Source organism: Ipomoea triloba, chromosome 1 (assembly GCF_003576645.1).
Source record: "Ipomoea triloba cultivar NCNSP0323 chromosome 1, ASM357664v1".
NCBI classification, from domain to species: Eukaryota; Viridiplantae; Streptophyta; class Magnoliopsida; order Solanales; family Convolvulaceae; genus Ipomoea; species Ipomoea triloba.
In genome coordinates, this window is record NC_044916.1 from 1,405,261 (window position 1) to 1,422,470 (window position 17,210).

Here is a 17,210-nt window from a genome sequence, read left to right on the forward strand (position 1 = left end):
TACTAAATGTTCACTATTTACACACTGAATGTTTATAATTTAAATTGTGAACATTCAGTATGTAAATTGTGTATTTTGAATCCGGATATACCTTGTAAGATGAATCCGAGTCCACAGAATAATTGCAAATGTTTGGGGATTGGGCCTCACAACTTGGTTGATGGGCTTTTGAGAGTTATATGGCCCAATAATCCAATAGTTTACTATTTAAATAGCCCATTAAAATATCCTTCCAAATTTCAAAAATTTCAGATAAACCCAGTGCCCACAGCATAGCATACAGTCACACAATTCACACTCTTCTTCCATCGCTGTTGTCGCGATCGAAGAGCTGAAATGGAGGCAAGAGAAGAAGGCGCGAAGAAGGGCGAGGAATTGGAGGGGCAGTGGCGGCTGTACGAGGCCTACAATGAGCTGCACGGCCTGGCGCAGGAGTTTGACACGCCGTTCGACGCGCCGGCGGTGCTGGTGGTGGGCCACCAGACCGACGGCAAGAGCGCCCTCGTCGAAGCCCTCATGGGCTTCCAGTTCAACCACGTCGGCGGCGGCACCAAGACGCGCCGCCCCATCACGCTCCACATGAAGTACAACCCCGACTGCGACTCCCCTCTCTGCCATCTCTTGTCCGACTCCGACCCCTCCGTTTCCCACGAAAGATCGCTCCACGAAATTCAGGTAAATGTTACGGACTATATTTTATATTTTATCATTACCAACCCAATTAATAAAATAACAGTTTAGTTTAGGCACATTGTAATTTTGCATATAAATAAGCATAAATAACAGTTTAGTTTAGGCGCATTGTAATTTTGCATATAAATAAGTATGATGCTTGTAACACGTTTTATATATATATATATATATATATATATATATATATATATATATATATAAATATTTTATTGATTACCATCACAATTAATAACTTTATTGATTACCATTAATAAAAAAATTGTTTAGTTAGGCACATTGTAATTTTGCATATAAATAAGTATGATGCTTGTAACTCGTTATATATATATATATATATATATATATATATATATATATATATATATTAATATTTGATTGATTACCATCACAATTAATAAAAAAAGTGTTTAGTTAGGCACATTGTAATTTTGCATATAAATAAATATGATGCTTGTAACACTCTCTCTCTATATATATGTGTGTGTGAGTGTGTTTGGGTTCTTGTGCGGACAAGGTTTCTTGTTCCGTCGTGCTATCACCCAGATATGCATAAATGCACTACAAAGTGTTTGGAAATGCACCCATTAGGTGTAGTGTATTTTTTTTTTTTTTGTGTGTGGTGCATTATTTTGTGGTACATTTGTGCATTCATTACATTTCCAAACATTGTGTGGTGCATTTATGCATATATATATCGATTACCATCACAATTAATAACATAAAAGCTTAGTATATTGAAACATGCAAATCTTCTCTTCTTACTTATTTTGTCATTGTTATTGATTCATGTTCTTGTTAAAATTAATTGTAATTATGCAAAATTGTACTGACATTGTTGTTGCATGGCTAGTATAATGGCATTGTTCTTTGTGATTTTTTTTTTATAAATAATTTGGAATTTCTGTGTAGGCATTTATAGAAGCTGAGAACATGAGGTTGGAGAAGGAGCCGTGCCAGTTTTCTGCAAAAGAAATAATTATCAGAATAGAATATAAGTATTGTCCCAACCTTACCATTATAGACACTCCAGGACTTGTTGCGCCTGCTCCAAGTAGAAAGAATCGGGCATTCCAGGTACAATCTTTAAGCCATCTGTTTTAGTCTTCGGATTATTCTAGAGACCTGTGCTAGGAATTTCGAGAATGGGACTGCGAATTGCAGGCGCAAGCTCGTGCAGTGGAATCTCTGGTGAGAGCTAAAATGCAGCACAGAGAGTTCATCATATTATGCCTTGAAGATTGCAATGATTGGAGCAATGCAACTACGAGGAGGGTAGTAATGCAGGTATGAACTCCTTTATTGATTGATTTTCAATTTTCACAATGATCTCCAATTCCAAATATGCAATTGTCTTGCAATCAGAATGGAATAACTGAATAAGTCAATAAACTGCTTGATTTCTTATGGAATCGTATACAGATTGATCCTGAGCTGTCAAGGACGGTAGTTGTTGCAACAAAACTTGACACCAAAATACCTCAGTTTGCACGGTCTTCAGATGTGGAAGTCTTCCTCTCACCTCCTGCTTCTGTACTTGATGGCTTCATGCTGGGAGATTCTCCATTTTTCACGTCTGTGCCTTCAGGAAGAGTTGGTTCTGGACCTGAATCAGTTTACAGATCTAACGATGAGTTCAAACAGGTTAATATATGAATGATTCATGTTGTCATACATGTTTGTGCCCTGCTTTTAGACTGTCATCCAGCTTGTGCTGAAAAGTCACTAACCAAGTCTAGAATGTATGATGAACAAGATTAACTTGCTCATATTTAAAGTGTAGAGGTTGGTTTATTCTCTGTATGTAAGATGGTCTAAGTTGGGACATGAACAAGAATTTTTCTTTTGTGGAGAATTGTCCTTATAATATATAATGATCCCTGATTCTTTTCTGCTTTCATGTTGGACCTAGGCTAGTTAAAATATTGACCTAGGTCCCTGCTCTTTGCAGGAAGTTCTCTTATCCTTCTAAATATTACTACTCTGGTTGACAGGCTATTTCTTCAAGGGAAGCGGAAGATGTTTCAGCTTTGGAGGAGAAGCTGTGCAGACCACTTTCAAAACAGGAAAGAAACAGGATAGGGATTAGCAGTCTTAGGCTATTTTTGGAAGAGTTGCTGCTAAAAAGGTTAAGAATTTCTCTTATTTCCACTAGGGCTTTGTTTTGCTGTCAGCTCAGCTGTCTGATGATTTTTTTAGTTCTGAAATTTTGAGACATGTCATTTTAAGGTATATGGATAGTGTACCATCAATCATTCCACTCCTTGAAAAAGAGCATCGAAGCAGCACAAGGAAGCTAAATGAAATTAATGAGGAGCTCAGGTTTGCATCTTGTTTAAGTGATCTAGATGTTGCGAGTGTACTGGATACCTGCACTGCTTTAATGCAAGGCGTTGAGATGTCTTACTTTTAGGGTCGGAAATAAAATTTTGTTGCATTAACTATTACAATTATGCATTCCTGTTTTCTAATATCTCTTTTTCCAACTCTTTTCCTTAAATGTGTACTTCAGCTCGTTGGATAAAGTGAAACTCAAGGAGAAAGGCAGAGTTTTTCATGATCTCTTTCTGACCAAGGTTAGAACTTATTCTTAAGTTTTGGTACATTTCTCTTAAGTCTATTTCATAGTATTTCACTGTCTAAGATCAAGTTCTTTTTCTTTCTGGATTTCTTCTGTTATAAAGTTTGCATGTCAGGGATAGCCATGCACATAAGATCACCTAATTTCTAAGATCTTATTAACTTGACTTCAAAGCATTTGGATTAAAAGTATTTAGGAAGTCCCTGCTTATTGATATTCTGATGGAAATTTTCTTTATTTCTCAGTTATCACTGTTGTTGAAAGGGACAGTTGTTGCACCACCAGATAAATTTGGTAATCAATCTTCTTGATAGCTCTGCTCCATCAATTCTTTAACACATGGATATCATGTGAAGGCCTTCATGTTGCTAAGGCAAAATTTTCCCTGGGTTAACTCAACTCTAAGAACAACATTCTGTTCTTGATTCTATTTCTTTTTTTTTTTTTTTTACAAATGTGAATGCTAGAAATTTCAATTTTTATGAAGTGTAAATGGGAACTTGCTTTCTTTAAAAAAGTAAGTTCTGGGTATCTCATGGATTCATGCCTTTGTATTGCAGGGGAAGCTCTCCAAGATGAAAGGGTCAATGGAGGGGCATTTATTGGATCTGATGGTCTTCAGTTCCCACACAAGCTAATACCTGTAAGCCTGGAGTGTCTGTAGCTGTAGTGTTGGTTATATACTTAAATGGAGGCATGCGAGTATGAATTTAGATCATTTTGTTGATTTTATCACCTCTGGCTTTTTGCACCTCTCTTCTTATTTCAGATATCTTTTTAGAGTTGCAACCAAAACATAGTTTACTTAGGCTTCAACCCAATACTTCACCTGGATCAATGTAGCTTACATGCTGATATTTTCACTCTTTGGGTAGAATGCTGGGATGCGTCTTTATGGTGGTGCTCAATATCATCGTGCGATGGCTGAGTTCCGGTTTGTTGTTGGAGGAATCAAATGTCCTCCAATTACTCGTGAAGAAATTGTAAATGCTTGTGGAGTTGAAGACATTCATGATGGAACTAACTATTCCAGGTTCCTACAACTTGCAGCTAGACCTTAGATGACCTTATTCTGCTGTTTCCTACTTTATTCAATACAATCTTGCTTTTTTTATGTGCATACATGTGTATATATATTAATTTTCTTTGAACATTGAGAATTTAGGACTGCTTGTGTAATTGCTGTTGCAAAGGCCCGTGATACCTTTGAACCCTTTCTCCATCAGGTGACAACTTCAATGCCACTTCTCTGTCTTCTCTAAGGTTCAACATTGAAAGTTCACATAAATAAAATACTTAACTTTGGGCATGCTTTGAATATGAACTTTACTTGTTAATTTACTGATAACTTTTCTATTATAGCATTATATAATTAATACTTTTCCTTTTGGTGTAGTTGGGGTGTAGACTATTGCACATTCTTAAGAGATTACTACCAATTGCTGTATATCTTCTTCAGGTATGGATCATTCTTTTTCAGATAGCAAATTATGTTTCTTCGGCTTATAGAAAATTTACACGCAGTTAATCCCCTCTGATTCCTCTTATTTTGGCTGGGCTCCTGCAGAAAGATGGTGAGTATCTTAGTGGTCACGATGTATTTCTTAGGCGAGTTGCATCTGCCTTCAACAATTTTGCAGAATCCACTGAAAGATCATGCCGTGAAAAGTAATGCTTTGAACTTGGCTCTTCTGTTTAAATGATTGTCTTATTGTCTCTATAAGCAATTATGAAAAGTTTGTACTTGCTTCTAATACCTGAGTGTTTGGAAATTAATTGTAATTTTGGTTGGTTGTTACTTTTCTCTCTGTGTCCAGATGCATGGAGGATTTAGTAAGCACAACTCGATATGTAACCTGGTCCCTCCACAATAAGGTTGGAAAGCTGCTTACTTTGCCAATGCCACCTTTACCATAATGATTTATCTGATCATGTTCTATCACACTTTTCAGAATCGAGCTGGATTACGTCAGTTTCTAGATTCATTTGGTGGATCCGAGCATTCTACCATGAATGGTAATTCTATATCTGTTAGTCAAGAATTGTCATCTGAATCTGTAACCAGCGATAATAAGCAGGACATTAAACCACGGGCAGATGTAAAGGTTGGTCATGTTACTTCAGGGAATGACTCAAGTGTGAGTCCCCAGACATCAGAAACAAGGCTAGCTGACCTCTTAGATAGCACACTTTGGAACAGAAGGCTTGCTCCTTCTTCTGAGAGGATTGTTTATGCCTTGGTTCAACAAATATTTCATGGCATTAGAGAATATTTCTTGGCGTCAACAGAATTGAAGGTACGCCTTTATATGTTGAAGATTGTCTATATAGAATATAGAGAAGCTATAAGAGAATATTTCTTGGCGTCAACGGGATTGTTTATTGTTATTTTATTGATTGCTTAAACTTGCTTTCTGTTACTATTTCTGAAGTCCTGAGCAATTGGTACTTTCTGCAGTTCAACTGTTTTCTCCTCATGCCAGTTGTTGACAAGTTGCCGGCACTCCTTCGCGAAGACTTAGAATCTGCATTTGAAGATGATTTGGATAATGTTTTTGACATCACTAACCTGCAGCATTCGTTTGGACAGCAGAAACGGGAAACTGAAATTGAGTTGAAAAGGGTAAAACAAGCCTGTTTCTCTCATGAATTCTATCCCCTTTGACGATTATCTTTACCTATTCTCTTACCGAGCATTCAAATTTGCAGATACAAAAACTTAAAGAGAAGTTCAGGAGCATTCACGAGCAACTCAATTCCCAGAAACTTAAGTTTAAGCAATAGTTGTAATCTGTTTCGTAATGAGTTTGGAAAGAGAGAAGTGAGAATTGCAATTCTGTATTATTTTTCTTTACTCTTGCTTTAGTTTGATCACATTGAAAGAGTATATATATGAAGTCGCGTGCTTAGCATATACTGAACGCTATTATTCCATAAAAGAGTGAAAGTGCATGTCAGTTAATGATTCACACATCTTTGAGATTGTTATGCCATAATGATTACATTGATTCATAGAATCCTTTGACATTGCTATACTCTCATGCACTAACTTTTCATGTGCTTTGAGTTAATCATACAGAGGAAGATTAACAATTTGCACTCTTACCATCAAATTGCTGGAAAATGCACTATTTTAGTTTTCTGCTTTCAGGTGTGTTCACAGATTCAGAAAGTAATCCTTGAAGCATGTTTAGGAGAAATCTTATTGTCAAAGCTTGAGAAGCTAGTGCCCTTGGAGGAAGTTGCCTTGCCTGAGAAAGGATCAGAGTCATCATGATATATGTAAGAGTAGTCTGCTGTAGCCCTAGCTGCGTGGAAATCGGGATGAAAGTTGGGAAGACTGGCATCACCAGACAGAACTTGCACTACCCTTCTCATGGTTGGTCTGTATTCTGGACTAAGATGGGTGCATATCAGTCCGAGATTAAGGACAAGCTCAGCTTCGTGCAGATTGTACACATCGAGGGTGGGATCGACTGCTTGAACTATCGTTCCCTGTGAGTGTAATTCCTTTACCCAGTCTACCAACACGAGTTCTTGGGCGGTCTTCTGAGGCTCAATAGGTCGTCTGCCACTTGCTACCTCGAGCAAAAGCACTCCAAAGCCGTATGTATCTGTGCTTCGTGTAGCTTTACCAGTTCTCGTGAATTCAGGAGCCAGGTAACCCAGTGTTCCCACAATGTGTGTAGTCTTGGGTTGGATTCCATGTTCGTAAATCCTTGCTAGACCGAAATCGCCAAGCTTTGCATTGAGATCTGCATCTATTAGAACATTGCTTGGTTTCACATCTCTGTGAACTACTATCTGCTGACATTCTTCGTGCAGGTATAACAACGCCTGTGCCACACCCGTAAGGATCTTGTACCGCTGCCCCCAAGTAAGTATCTTCTTTTTCTGCTGAGGATTGTCATAGAGCAACTTGTCCAGGCTTCCATTAGGTATGTAGTCGTAAATTATGAGGAGCTCATCTCGTCTCCTGCACCATCCGTGTAATTGGACCAGGTTTCTATGCTTTAGCCTTCCCAAGCTTGTTATTTCTGCTATAAATTCTTGCATTCCCTGACATGAGCCTTGGGCAACTCTCTTGATTGCCACTTCTAGCCCTGTGTCAGGAATAACTCCCCTGTAGACTTTCCCAAATCCTCCTTTTCCTACAAGGTTCCCCTCTCCAAATCCCCTAGTAGCGGTGGAGAGCTCTGAGTATTTGAATCTATGGGTGCTGAATCTGATTTCCCAGTCTTCAAGGATCTCATCCTCATCTGTAAATTTGTGCAGGAAATGAAGAGCAGCACCGATGAGCAGGAGAACCACTGCCACACTAGCGAACGTTAAACCAACCACAAATCCTCTCTTCTTCACTACCTTCTTTGGTTTCACGAGAGAGGGAAGCTTAGAAAGATCTAAATCTTTCGCTTTCCCTCCAACCCTGAAACTCCACCCCATTACATTATGAGCAGCAGCAAGTAGCCCCGTGGAAGCAGAGAAGCCTACATACATGTAATCATCAAGAACCCCCGAGAGGTCAATTGGGAGAGATATCAGAGGTTGATCTGGCCTCGAGATTCCAAGTGGAGATAAAGCGATGTTAAGCAGCATCCCTCGGCTACTGTAATCTATCCATGCTTGAACTGGATCTCCCCCTTTTAGATTGACGGAAACATTCCTGGTTCTGTTGGTATCCACATAATAGGCGGCTGGCTCAGAAATGTTAGAAACAAGACTAGATATGTCTATTCCCACATGATTGTCATTAATGTCCTTGAGCTCGAGATTCTGGACTACATCAAACTCAACTGCCAGGAACTTTTCATTGAACTCTGCAACACTCGTATCATTCGGGAGGCCCAAGTATTGGTTAGCAAGACAAGCCAGCAGCTGTTTTCTCGACTGAAGAACAAAGGCAAGGCCATGCCCTCCGAGATCAGTGTACTTTGGGTTGATCGAGAACACAAAAGTGGTACTGAAATCAAGGGCAGTAGACTTTTTTTCACCTCCCTGACCACTTTCTTTGAATTGCAGAGAAGATGGATAAATCGCATGACCAAACAGCTTGTAACTCGACTCTTTTGTTACTGCTAGTATGCCATCTGACCTCATGAATGCCGCTCCATCTAGTGTCAAGTTTGCGTGCTGGAATCCATGGTATGTGAAGCTGATCTCGGGACTAACTAGCCCTAGAAAGAAAACATGCAGAATGAAGAAACATGCTGCCATGGCCACCATAACTGTGATAATGCAAATGGCTTCTGAGCTTGGAGTAATTGAGGTAATATGATGTTCTCTCCAAGAACTTTCACTATCCACTTGTTATCTAAGCAATGTGAATATTATTTTCGGGAAAATTGTAATTTATGCCCCTCCATAATATGTCAATTATCAATGTCACCCCTGAATTATTAGTGATGTAAAACGTTGCCCCTCAATTTTCAAAATGGTACATATATTGCCCCTCCCGTACATTATAGGAGGGGCAATATATGTACCATTTTGAAAATTGAGGGGCAACATTTGGGCCTCCCGTACACAGGAATGGCAATATATGTACCATTTTGAAAATTGAGGAGCAACATTTGGACAATATATGTACCATTTTGAAAATTGAGGGTCAACATTTACATCACTAATAATTCAGGGGTGACATTGATAATTGACATATTATGGAGAGGCATACATTACAATTTTCCCTTACTTTTCCAAGGGCTTATTAGTTATTTCCTATCTTATGATTTTTTAAAACATAGATTACCTCACCTTATATGATCCCTCGATATTCGTTAGTTACATTGAAGGTGTTGCTACATTGAAGGGATAACTTGATGTAGTGCACTTGGGTTACATGTACCCATGTTGCCATTGGAGCTGCTGTAATTAATTGCTTAATTATGGTCAACTTGCCAAATGCAACTACCATTAGTGAGACATTCTTAAACCGGTTTAAGTAATCAAGTCTAAAGATCCCAATTAGAGGGCATAAGTCACTCACCATTTGTTTTCAATGTTAATCTTTTCGAGTTATGTGTGTTTCATCTTTATCTATTCTTCTCGATAAAAAGGTTTTAACTTTCAAGTTTCATTTACAGTTCGAGAGTTCGTGTTTCATCTTTGTCTGTACTTTTTGATAAGGGATTTCAAGTTTCATTTATAGTTTGTGTTTCATCCTTGTCAGCACTTCTTGATAAGAGTTTGTAAGTTTCATGGACCAGAGTTCACAGTGCACTATGGACCTTGGTGCATGTATATGTGTCTTATGTTGTGGGTTTTTGTGTCTTGTGTTATGAAATTTGTACCCGAATCAAATTAATAATTGTGTCTAATGTTATGAATTTCTGTGTCTTGTGAAATTGTGCTAATGAACACAAATTATGTACCTAAATTAGATTTGAAAATAAGTAAAAATATATAATGTGTTTGTCTTGTGTTGTAATTTTTTGTATTTTGTACCTTGTTGTTTTGATCCAAGGTCTATAATACTATGTGAACCTTGGTTCATGATATAAACTGCTGTAAGTTTCATTTCCAATTCAAGATTGCAACAGTGGGTTGTAATTTTTATGCGATCCATTTGGCGATCCAATGGGCATCTAGCCCAATAGTCTTATTGGGCTTAAAATTTTATAACAAATTGTTTTAAGTGTTGGGCCACGCTAGAGGCCTGAGGGAGGTAGCATGACAAATTATTTTGTGGACTCAGGTTCACCTTGCTGACCCGAGTATAAAATACACAATTTACATACTAAATAATCATAAATTAAATATTTAATATGTAAATTGTAAACATTTAGTATGTAAATTTTGACACGTCCACCTTGCAAGGTGAACATTCTTTAGGCATTTATCACAAATTACATAATCACCTACATATGAGTTTGTTGGAAATTTTCTTGTACAATTTTGGAAAAAATCTTCATAAAGTCGCGTTAAATATAATAAGTTATAAGTTAGCCCTTCATTACCAACGATTAATTTTAGTGCAATGGTAAATTCTTATAATCTTGTACTACATCACTTTCATTTTCTATTTATGGATTTAAAGTAAAACACAAAAATTTATATAAGAGTATTTTATGTTAAAGAGGTTTTGAGTTTATCTTGTTGGCCTTGTTTGCCACATAACAAAGTGGGTGGTGGGTTGTGGTCTTATGGATTTAGAGGCTCGTCAAGAGGTAGGTTAGAGGTCAATTTGTTATATTCTTATAATTATGTCATAAGTGACTAATCTAGTAATTTAATTCTAGTTTTTAAGATGTTTACCATTGTTAAAGTGTTTGATTATCATATTAACGATTTGATTTGCATTAATGAAGTGTTTGCTTATTTTTAAAAAAAGATGTTTATCATTGTGTTTTTATCTCATATTTTTATATCTTTTTCTGGTATCTTGAGAGGTTAATATTATCTAATTTTTAATTTACTAGAAAACTGGAGCCAATTAGTAAACGAGCTCTAAGAGCCTGAGACCTTGCTTGTATATATATATACACACACATTTTACTCTAATATTTCTTTGAGACCTAAACAAATTTTATTTTTTTTTTATAAATATTATTGTTTTTAAAACTTTGTGTTGTCCATCATCAGCAAGTGTGAGACTTGCCATGCCTTGTTCAAAGTTTGGGAAATCCATGCAATGAACAAACCGAACAGAAAAGCAAAGATCAGACAATAAAATGAAAGACTCGCGAAGAAACCCTAGCGAGGGAGAGAAAACTTTCGAAACACAGCGAGAGAGAAAAAACGATTTATTTTACTCCATCTATTACATTTAATAGTTATATTGATATGATATGAATAATTATTAGCATATATGTTTAATTAAAATAATACTTATAATAAAAAAAATTTAATTAAAATAACATATATAATAATAAATAAGTTTAAATATCATATTTAATAATAAAAAAATAAACAAACACAACACCATAACAACACTACAAATCTAAAATCACAAATTATTAAGTTTAAATATCATATTTTATTTAATTATTTCTGTATATATATTAAACACATATTATTACTAAATAATTATTACTATCATTTATACAAATATGACGCACCAGAACAACTTAACCCTACCCATCCTCTTCTTTGCCGCCCTCACCGTCTCGGCGGCTCCGCTTCTCCTCCATCGCCGGCTCCGCTTCTCCTCCATCGACGGCTCCAAATCTCCCAGCCTGTCCGGAACCTATTCACCTCCCAAGGCGCCTTCGGCTCTCCGCCCTCAGCGCTTTCGAGTTCGAAGCCGATCTCTCAGCATCCATCGAACAGGTGGTGTATTTTAACCGCTTTATTGTAATGCAAGTGTTTTTATTAGTCCAAAATTCTTGTACGAATTAGAATTAGGGTTTGGGTTTCACCATTCATCTATCTATTCTTCTTCCAGTTTAGCAAATTCCTTTTCCAATGTCAAAAATTAATTACATGCTAGTGATTCAAATGCAATATCTAATATTTGAATGATCTGTGTGCTTTTCTGTATGTTTGTGTCTGCTTTTAATCTGTTGTTACTAGGAGAAATACACGAAGATGACAACGGACACTGACGAACCGTTGGACTTCGAGTACGAAGACCCCCCAGCCATTTCAAATAAAAAGTAAAACCTAAGAAATTTTCTCTATTTCTCGTATTTTCCCCCCAATTTTAACGCATAATATAGAAATTATGAATTGCTTATCTAGGGTTTTTTATTTATTTTATTCTCCATAACTAATCTTCTTACAGGTTTTACTGACTACTGACCCCTAATTATTTAATCATCGCTTAGTTTTGTAGTACAATGAAGCCGCATAGAGGATTTATGTGTTTCTGCTCACTTCAATTGCTGAAACATCTATACCGATTAGCATTAGCTTCTCCTATTCCTATGTTATTGCTTTAGAATGGTCTCTGTATGCTTATGGAACAAAACAATAATTTTTTAAGGAAAAGAATTCAAGGATATAGTTGAATCCAAGCTCACGCTATGATTAGAGTAGTAGGTATCAATGTGCCAAAGTGATAACTTGAATTTCTATTACTTAATCATTTCGTTGGTTCCCATCACTGGGAAAAAGGAAGAATATGCTTATATGCCATTCGCCCATACCACATATTCCCATTAACTTATTTTTCTTGCTGATGATATCTTTGAGTGCCCTGAAATTCAGAATTGATGCCTGAAGAATTACATTTTATTAGTTCCCGACTCCTCTTAGAAAGTTGTCTTTTGTCTTCACTCTATACCAGCTATTAATCTATTATTATAAACTCTCATAATTCAATAATTTAAAACGAAAGTGGATAGATTAATTGCCTTCTTTTTATTTATTTTCTTGGATATTGGCATTTAGCTATCTTGAGAACTAAAGAACTGATGTGAACTATTACCTTTTTAAAGTTACACTAGCTGTTCACTTACCTTCTAAAGTTAATAAGAAATTTGCCTAGTACATGTTATAAAAGTTCATTAAGTGACTGTGTGTGCAATTTGGACGTTTATCTGTATACATGAATGCTCGTGTGATTCAAAGAACAGACTTTATCCACACCTGACATTTCTTAGTGTAATAATACATTAGCTCTTATGCCACTGTTCTTCATTCATGTAACTCTCTCAAGTAACTACACATGAGAAACATATGGGTTTTAATATGTGCAAAAATAATGAGTATTTCTTATCAAGTGACTGCCTTCAAATGATCATTTTTGTTTCTTTAAAATTTTCAGGAAAAAGGTTATAGGTTTAGATGACCTGTTAAATGACTTCCACAAGGAGAATAAGAAGGTTACTAAACGTTCAAAGGTCCAAAAGGCCTATGATTCCGATGATGACATTGATGCTAGAGAAGCTACATTTCATAACTGTGTTAACCAGTTCCAGGAGAAGGCAAACATCTTTCACCCCCCACAAGTGTTTTTTAACCTGATGTTATTATCATATAACATCCTACACACATCAATACTGATTATTCTCCTTATTTTATAGATGAATCAAATAAAGGCCGATGATGAAATGCCTTTGTGGGGTCTTCAAGTTTTTGGATATCAGGTTTAATAACTTATGAGCAATAGTTTGACATTGATTCTGTAAATCATTTTACCATTCATTTCTATGTCAGGCATGATGGATGCTAATATATCTGTCTTCCATATAACTTGTAGAAAACTTTGCCAAAACTGGATTTCCCTGAGCTAACGAGGTGCAGGTTTCTGCAATCTTTCCTGAAAAACGAGCTTAATTCATTGGTAGAACTCAAAACAGATGAAGGTATAATTTTCTGCTTTTGTTTTAGTTGTGGTTATTCTTTGATTTTCATACATTTCTAGCACAATCTTGTTTTCATAAATTTTAAGAATCAATTGAATATGACAGTTGTTCATTTATGATGTTTTAGGACAGAGTTTCCTTGAGGGGTTGCTCAGAGATGGATGGCTTTTGAAATTAATCAGCTCTCATGGTCGACTTGAAAGATCCATTGCAAAATGGAGTTTTAATATGTGTAAGTACAGCTTTATTCTGATTTTATGGAATGACAAATTATCACTATATATCTTTCCATGGCAGTGTTGTATTCACCACAACAACAGTTAGGAGCTGCTGCATGCAGCTTTTGGTGTCGCATTCTCTCGTCTAAAAGTGAGGTTGTTCATCTCTGAACTATAGACACTTGTTTGAAAATTTGATTGTCAGATATATTTTTGGTAATTCCATGGTTGCCTTATCTCTAGTATTTTCTTAATCAGTTTGACCTACAAAACTTTGAAATTGAATGGTTACCAGACTATTCAGAACTAATAAGTGCCCTTGATGTATATGGCTTTCTATTGGATGCACCTTCAAAGTCATCATCATCCATGGAACTTGACCATTTAGGTAAGTGACTGCATTTTCAAATGATTTTCTTGTTTAGTAGGTAGTCAATATCCTGCACCCAAGTTGGAATATCTGGTTCAATTTATCTCACTTCTAAGTGATCTGATGTTCAATAGAAATATCTAGATACTCCAATTCTTTCAAAATAAAATCATGTATATTGTATTCTTAAATGGTTTGCCATAAATTGTTTTTGTCCTCCACAGATTCTGATTCTTCTAGTCCACCACAAAATATAAGGTCTTGGATAAAGTTCGTTTCTGTTATTTGCAAAGTAAGGTATGTAATGAAAAATTTAAGCACTTGCTGCTATATTTGTATTTCTGGCAGTCTGAACAATTTTATTGATCTGAACTGGTTAAATTTAAATTTGAATATTATTTTTTACTCGTATTTGTTAAGGTATTTAATGAAAAATTCAAGTATTGATCGAACTGTTAAAATTTTAAGGTTGAATTAGCATGTGATATTCAGTTTTTGTTAATGCAGGAACATATGTTCAGTCTTCTCAACTGAAGAGGTAGAAGACCTGATAGTAGTGATGATCTGTATGTTTATGGATCGTCAACTTCTCGGCCTCGTCCTAATCTTGGATGAGTGTCTTCACTCGCTTATTAGCTTTTTTAGTGACAATGAATTTGATGTCAGCTGTGTCAAAATAGCTAAATCCCTCACCTGCAGGTTTGCTTTTTGTGTAGTTTTCTACTCCATACATTTTGTCTAATCAAAGAAGATTCCTTTTCCCCTTTTTGGCCTTTTCCTTTCCTTTCCTTTTTCCATTACATCTTTGCTTAATTGCAGACTGGCTACTGATATCTCTTGCTTGAGAGCTGTGGATAGCATTTCAGTGCGTGATGCTCATAGTAAGCGTTTAAAAAGTGCAGCAGCCTTTGAGTTTCTTATAGCATGTTTTGATAGTAAGGTACTTTGTTTTATCTTGCTAGTTTTTTTTTTTTTTGCTAATTGTCATTTTATTATTTAGTCTTTTGTCGTCACGTTCAGTAAACTTTATTTAAAATAAAAAAAAAAGAATTGTCATAAGAATAAGGTGTAACAGTGAAGCATGAAGTAGAAATTTAGTGATTTCATTTATTTATTTTTTCTTGATTCCTCCTATGAGAAACTGTCATCTCAACTGGGCCAAAACATTATTAAGCTTTTGTGAGTTATAGATTGCATGGTGAACAGCATGATGACATTGCTATCTTGTACGGTGATAACAAATTCTGATTGCACATTTATGCAACTTTCTTGTAGGTATCTGATGCAGAAGGGATCCTAAAATCTATAATTTCTATTAATCTGAGAGATGAGAGCTTTGATCTTCAGAAAATGTATATATACCTGATATTGGTAGAAAACTGGCTTTTCTGTGACCCAATGCTAAAAGACAATCCAGAACTAATTGAGATGTGGGCAGTATGTCTGCGGAACTGCACCTGCCAAATCAGCAGCACAGATTTGAGGTCTTATGCTTTAAAGGTAGACAGACTGCTATAAGGCCCCCTTCTTTTCTTTCTCACTCTCTTTTTTATTTTTTGGTTTACATCATGAATTTGGATTGGCTAGAGTCCTTGATGACATGGGGTGCTTCAATTTTGCAGGTGAGGAGTAAGGCTTCATATCTTTCTCAAGGCAATGCCAAAAAATGGTAACTCTGCCTCTGCGGTCCAAGTACCAGATCAAGATGGTTGGGTTATTCACAGATTTCTCCTTTTGTTTTTAATGGAAATCTGAATGTAAATTCAATGCACAAGTTTCTATTTGGCTTATAGTTTTGAGTTTTGACGGAAAATCAATATTATGTAGAACCAACCTGACAATGTTCAATATGTGATGTATATTGTAATGTTAAAAAGAATCTAAGTAAGGATTTAAGTAAAAACACAAGGTTTCTGACAATGTTCAATATGTGATGTATATTGTGCATATATATATATATATATATATATATATATATATATATATATATATAAGAATTTAAGTAAAAACACAAGGTTAATTTATAATTATTACAAACATTAAGGTTTGTAATATTTATTATTGTCAAAGCGTCCCGGCTTGCCCCACCGTGAGCCTAATTTCTAGCGGGCTTTTGTGGGCTGGCCCATTAGGCCTGCGGGCTAGGAATCATGCAACTATAACCCGCCCCACGCTGGATACTAAAACCATGGTAGTGCATAGAGCCTTCAATTGGCTCAAGACGCACCAATATGATAATGTTTATGTTGAGACCGCCCTATTGATTGTTCTTGACTTAACTAGTTAACTAAGGGTTGTAGTGCTTCTTACTTTTAATTAGACATTAAGGATATCATGTGTCAACTTATGCAGGTGCACATTTCTTTTGTTAAGCATTATGTGAATAGGATTGCCTATAGCCTTGCAAAGGAATCCCTTTCTATGTCATATCATGCAGAGTGATTTTTTACTCAACGTTTCTTCCTTTGTAATGATCTAAGTTTGGATATGAATTAATGAAGGTTATGTTCAAAAAAATTAATTACCCCTTTTATTTTTTACTCAACGTTTCTACCTTGCAAGTTGAACATTCTTTAGGCATTTGATTTACAAATTACATAATCACTCACATATGGATTTGTTGGAAATTTTCTTGTACCATTTTTGAATAAATCTTCCTAAAGTCGCGTTAAAGACAATAAGTTATAAGTTAGCCCTTCATTACTAACGATTAATTTTAGTGCAATGGTAAATTCTTATAATCTTGTACTACATCACTTTCATTTTCTATTTATGTATTTAAAGTAAAACACAAAAATTTATATAAGACTATTTTATGTTAAAGAAGTTTTGACATATCTTGTTGGCCTTGTTTGCCACATAATAAAGTGGGTGGTGAGTTGTGATTTTATGAATTTAGAGGCTCGTCAAGAAGTAGGTTGGAGGTCGATTCGTCATATTCCTATAATTAGGTCATATGTGACAAACTAGTAATTTATTAATTCTAGTTTTTAAGATGTTTACCATTGTGTTTTAATTTCATATTTTTATAACCTTTTTCTGGTATCTTGAGAGGTGAATATTATCTAATTTTTAGTTTACTAGAAAACTGGAACCCGTTTACTAAC

General features: G+C 35.8%; 3 protein-coding genes across 5 annotated transcripts; 2 read left to right on the plus strand and 1 right to left on the minus strand.

The window, feature by feature from the left end:
• Positions 1 to 291: 291 nt before the first annotated feature.
• LOC116000284 (dynamin-like protein ARC5) lies at positions 292 to 6,244 on the plus strand. 3 transcript variants are annotated; one of them, XM_031240360.1, is made up of 18 exons: positions 292 to 675; positions 1,603 to 1,767; positions 1,855 to 1,977; positions 2,113 to 2,334; positions 2,685 to 2,818; positions 2,920 to 3,012; positions 3,203 to 3,266; positions 3,517 to 3,565; positions 3,832 to 3,914; positions 4,147 to 4,304; positions 4,437 to 4,497; positions 4,668 to 4,730; positions 4,839 to 4,939; positions 5,089 to 5,146; positions 5,224 to 5,287; positions 5,369 to 5,568; positions 5,730 to 5,894; positions 5,981 to 6,244. In XM_031240360.1, the coding sequence occupies exons 1-18, from the start codon at positions 337 to 339 to the stop codon at positions 6,053 to 6,055; spliced, it is 2,217 nt and encodes a 738-aa protein (XP_031096220.1). In that variant the 5' UTR covers positions 292 to 336; the 3' UTR covers positions 6,056 to 6,244. The 3 variants fall into 3 exon arrangements, with proteins under 3 accessions (XP_031096220.1, XP_031096228.1, XP_031096212.1); XM_031240368.1 differs by having other exon boundaries at positions 5,396 to 5,568; XM_031240352.1 differs by having other exon boundaries at positions 5,224 to 5,568.
• A 192-nt stretch (positions 6,245 to 6,436) lies between these two features.
• On the minus strand, positions 6,437 to 8,494 carry LOC116030727 (L-type lectin-domain containing receptor kinase S.4-like). The gene has a single exon (XM_031273050.1). It carries the CDS (start codon positions 8,492 to 8,494, stop codon positions 6,437 to 6,439), a length of 2,058 nt encoding a protein of 685 aa, XP_031128910.1.
• A 2,824-nt stretch (positions 8,495 to 11,318) lies between these two features.
• On the plus strand, positions 11,319 to 16,023 carry LOC115997396. The gene is made up of 12 exons (XM_031236944.1): positions 11,319 to 11,536; positions 12,975 to 13,134; positions 13,234 to 13,296; positions 13,410 to 13,515; positions 13,643 to 13,747; positions 13,813 to 13,889; positions 13,992 to 14,121; positions 14,328 to 14,400; positions 14,611 to 14,802; positions 14,923 to 15,043; positions 15,379 to 15,603; positions 15,726 to 16,023. Exons 3-12 carry the CDS (start codon positions 13,234 to 13,236, stop codon positions 15,774 to 15,776), a joined length of 1,143 nt encoding a protein of 380 aa, XP_031092804.1. The 5' UTR covers positions 11,319 to 11,536; positions 12,975 to 13,134; the 3' UTR covers positions 15,777 to 16,023.
• Positions 16,024 to 17,210: the final 1,187 nt, after the last annotated feature.